This window comes from Bubalus bubalis, chromosome 3 (genome assembly GCF_019923935.1).
Source record: "Bubalus bubalis isolate 160015118507 breed Murrah chromosome 3, NDDB_SH_1, whole genome shotgun sequence".
NCBI lineage: Eukaryota > Metazoa > Chordata > Mammalia > Artiodactyla > Bovidae > Bubalus > Bubalus bubalis.
The window spans coordinates 11,693,362-11,698,066 of NC_059159.1; the positions used below are offsets into that span (position 1 = coordinate 11,693,362).

A 4,705-nucleotide genomic window follows, 5' to 3' on the forward strand; every position below is an offset into this window, starting at 1 on the left:
TGGCTGTGAGGTGGGGTCAGCAGTGGGAGACTGAGACCACCTCACAGGGCTCCCGGTGCTGACTGGAGGAAGGGCCTGGCAGAACAGAGACTCCAAAACCCCCAGACCTGCCAACTCTGGCAGGCCCACCAAGCCAGTTCTGGGCCCCATGCCCATCCCAGTGGGCCCCACTGCCTCCACCACCCCTGCTCACCTCCCCCACACCCATGAGGCCTTTATCACTCAACATCTGAATTTGTGATCACTCTCAGGTGCTAGATGCAGACCTCAGCCCCAAGAAGGCCAGGCCCCTGGGCGGTCCAGGGTGGTCTGGGGTCAGGGGAGGGCGCTGCCCGCCTTGGAGGGGGCATCCAGAATGCAGCAATACTGGGGATATGTAGGGGTCTGGGGGCGCTTGGCTAGGCCTTCCAGCTACAGCCAGCTTTGGCTGTGGAGGGCAGTGAGGTGGGAGGAGAGGGTGGAAGGCCTTTTCAGGGGGAAGGAGGAGGAGGGCAGGGTTCTTGCAGGCACTGGGAGCACCCCAGGAGACTGGGTAGGGGTTGCAGGTCTGGCTCTGTGTGGTGCCTTGTAGCCCCCTCCCCAGTCCACTCCCCGGCCTGACTAGGCGTGCCAAGTGAGACTCTATCCCAGGCCATGGACCAGGCACTATAAATACACTAACCGCAGCCCCGTGGCCCCTGCCGTCCCCAGCTCTGATCCCAGGCTCCCCTGCCTTCAGGGCAGGGTGTGGAGATGCCCCAGATGGCAATGGGGTGGGAGGACGGCGGTTAACAGCCCCGCCCAGGGCTCCCACAGCACTCAGCAGTCAGGATGTTAACCGCAGGCTTGGCCAGACCTGGCCTGGAATTCAGCCCAGTCCCACCTCCAGAAGAGGGTGACACTGGCCCCAGGCAGGGCATCCCTTCCCTCCAGGATGGACCCCAAGATTCCAGGGTAGAGGGGAGAATCGGGGCCACAGCTCAGGATGCAGGCTGGCAGTGTCTGTCCTGTCTCTAAGGCCCCGGCCTGCCCCTGATCCCAGCTGACCGCCCCTGCCCCACCTCCCAGACTGGCGGTAAGAACTGACCATTATGAGTGACACATGGAGGACCTAGCTCCAGGCCCCCCACAGGGTCCGACACCCTTTCCCTACCATCTCCTTCCCTCCTGGCTCCTTGCAGGACCCTGCAAAGGGGCAGAGGTGGGCAGGGGTCTCCCCATGTCACAGATGAGGAGCTTGAGGCCCAAAGCAGCTGGGGAGGGCCATGCCCAGGGTCAGGAAGTAGGACACAGCCCTGGGCTGCATTCAGCCCTCCCTGCCCCCTGCCGCAGCAACTTTGCAACCTTTGGCCCGGGGCTTCTCTACTGGGAGAAAGTCTCTTCCAGCCACTGCCCGACTGGCTTTCACCCTAAAGGTCAAGGAGTTGCCTCTCTTGGTGGCAGAAGCAGATTCCAGAAGGCTCCACCAACTTTGGAGAGGGCCAAGGAGCCTCTGAAATAGCTGCTCTGCTACAAGCCCCAGAACCAACCCGCCCTGGGGACAGCAACCCAAGAGCACTGTGGGTCACAAGCTGCGACTATGGGGGCACAGGACGGCCTGGTCCCCGCCTGCCAGCCCTCGGCCTGTGTCCAGACCCACATGCCCAGCCGGAGTCCTAGCCTAACCCAGGGGCTCCCGCCTGACTCTCCCGGAAGTGCGGAACCATGCCCTGCACACACACCCTCAGGGCAGATGCACCGCCCTCCTGAGCACCTGAGAGTGGGGCGGGGCCATCCTCCTGGAGCCCGTCTGGGTCTCACTCAGTCCAGAACCAGCTTGAGACCGTCCTGCACACAGCATGCCTCCCAGCTGGCAGTTCCTGTCCAGCCAGGATGACCAGGGCCCACTGGTCTGGGGCCTGGAGAGAGAGAGAGACTAAGGCCCTGGGCCCTGAGTCCTGCAGGAGGAGCTGGTGCTTCAGGTAACCAGGAAGGCTTCCCAGAGCGGGCAGCTTTGAGATGAGCCTTGAAGGATGGAGGAAGTTACCCAGCAGCTCCTAGGGGTCAGACAGCGCCACCCCCACCTCTTGGGAGCAGAGCAAAGGACCTCGCATGCATCATTAAATGTCTTGGAGCCTCAGTCTCTTCTTCCGTGTAGAGGTGTAACACCTCAAGGTGGCTAGCTACCAAGAGGCAGGGCTCAGACACGTCTTTCTCAAGGCCTGGGCACGGGGGCCTCTGCAAGGCTGGGACCCCAGGTACTAGGACAGCTGACCCCACCTGGCTTTCTGTAAAGTGTCTGTCAGTCTGAGCCCCCTGTCTTTCTGCTGTCCTTGGACGTGAGGCACCAAGGTACTACCTGTCTCGGACTACCCTGCCCCCTGTGGACATAGGAGCCCCTGGGCTGGGGTAGGGCACAGGAACTGCGGGCCGCGCCCCAGGGCAGGAGTCTCCCTCTGAGCCCAGGCCCTGCTGGCTGACACACCCATCCATTCCCAGGCTCCTTCAGATACATCAGTTCTTCCAGTACTTGCAGAAGTTCCAGGCCTCAGGGCAGCTGGACAGCGTCATCCGCAAGGCCTTCCAGACCCTGGACAAGGACCAGAGCAGCTTCATTGAGTGAAATGAGATAAAGTAACAGTCAGAGCCAGCTACAGGGGGTCCTGAACCCTGGGGCCCTTCCCAGCCTATGGCTACCATGCCCACTCCAGAAGACCTGATACCCCCCTGGGGCTCCAGCAGGCCTTGTGGGAGATGGGGCCAGGCCAGAAACAGCACTCGGCCAAGGCCCAGAGACCCCTCTGAAGCTGGGCCTCAGTATCCCCACTGTAAAGTGGGGAGCACCTCATAAGCCATTGGGCAACAGCCAGATGCCCCCTCAGTTCTGACCTGAGCCCACCCCTGACCCTAGGTACACCCTGTCCACCATCCCCAGCAGGGGACCCAGCACTGATGGACGAGGAGGCTGAGGCTGTGATCCAGGGGGCCGACACAGATGGGGATGGGAGGATTGACTTTGAAGGTGGGGCAGCAGAGATGATAGGGGCAGGAGTACCTCTCAGTACCTTCCTGCCCCCCCACCCCTCCATCACTCACACTCAGGCAGTTAGCTCCACGTCCAGTGCCCATTTTGGCGCAGAGCTGACCAGGTTCCCCACTGCCAGGCATGGACCCTACCCCCCGAAGCTGCAGCCACCTGTGGTGGTCACCATCATCCCCAATTCACAGATGGAGAAGCTGAGTCTGGGGGATGCTGAGTAGGCTGAGGCATTTCACTGGGTCCAGGGGAGCTGCTGCAAGTTTCTGAGCAGAGGAGGGATGGCCCAAGCTGGCTTTGGGGAAGGTCAAGGGGACACAGAAGATGGGGGGGTGCGGTTCCTGAGATGTGCAGAGATTTGAAGCAGGGACCAGGACCTGAGAAGCTGCAGAGGTGGGTGCAGAAGGAAGGAGGTTGCCCAGGAGGAATGGCATTCGTGGGGCTTGCAGGCCTTCTCTGGAGCTCCCCATGGCTGCTCTGGGGATCTGCATCATCCTGCTGCCCACCCATCCTCCCCAGATGTTGACCCCAAGCCTGGAGGATGACCCTGGGAACAGGCAAGCACGGGCCAGAGCCCCGGACAGACTGGGGGTGGTGCCCGTCCCCACCACCCCCAGCCTCCACTTTCTGCCCCCAAATGCCAGCAAAACTTGACCTGTAGGTGGTCACGAGGCTTAACCGAGGGGCAGTCTGGCCAAGGGGTCCATTTAGGACAAGCCTCCCAGCCTCTCTAGGCCTCAGTTTCCCCACTGAAGGTGGGATGGTCATAGGAGCCCCTGTTCTGAGGCTGTGAGGGGAGGGTCCATCGTAAGACCCAGGGTGGGCGAACACATCACCACCAAGCAGGCTGGACACAGGGCACGTGGCAGCAGTGAGGGGCACTCGGGCAGCCAAGTCCTTCCTGCTCCACACCCAGGACTCGGGAATACAGGATGCAGGGGTCTCCTGCACCGTGGGGTCTCCCATCATAAAGGAGGCTTCCCGTGGGGCCTGCAGGCCTTGGAGAGGTACAGCCAGGGGGTTATTTACTAGAAAATCTGTCTCCTGCTCTAGAATTTCCTGAATTGATCAAAAAGGAGAAAAATCCAAAGAAGACGTAGCGCCACACTCAGCTCCGGTCAGCTGAGTGTCCCCCAAGCAGCATCATGGGATTCGAGAGGCCCTGTGGAGAAGGCCATGGCGGTGGACACAGCTTGGGCCAGGAAAATGGAAGAAAAACAGCATGGAATGAACTGAAGCTCATGTATTTGTCGGGGGTGTGCAGCATCAGCTAGGGTGGGGTCATGGGTCTCTGGGTGGCAGGTAGGGAGCAGGTGGCACGGGGGGTACAGGAGTGAAAATGGGAGGCTGAGGGGTGGTGCATCCAGCCTCTGCCCCTTCTTGTTCCTACACCCTTGGACGGTGGCCCCTTCTCCAGGCCCAATCCCTTCCAGATGGATCAGCCCTCCCAGCTCAGTGCTTTCTGGGCCCAGACCCGTGCCACCCATCCCCGCATACCCCTGGCCCCAGGCTCCCCTGGGCTCTGCACAGGTTGCTCACCAGGCTGGGTCCAAGGCCACCTGGAGTCCACAGTGAGGGGACAGCATCAGCCCTGCCCTCTGGACAAGTCCAGGGCTCAGATCTCTGCTTCCTCCTCCTCCCCATGAGACCTCCTCCCTTCTCCCCAAGCCCTTCCTCCTGGAGGAGTCCCCCCACCCCACCTGGCCTGCC

The 4,705-nt window shown here is 61.5% G+C and overlaps 1 protein-coding gene across 1 annotated transcript; it reads left to right on the plus strand.

The window, feature by feature from the left end:
• Window positions 1–1,558: 1,558 nt before the first annotated feature.
• PVALEF (parvalbumin like EF-hand containing) lies at window positions 1,559–4,095 on the plus strand. Its single transcript, XM_025282395.2, is given in 6 exon segments — window positions 1,559–1,673; window positions 2,458–2,472; window positions 2,475–2,592; window positions 2,870–2,908; window positions 2,910–2,980; window positions 4,049–4,095. Coding segments are annotated over 6 exon segments (405 nt in total).
• The last annotated feature ends 610 nt before the right edge of the window (window positions 4,096–4,705 follow it).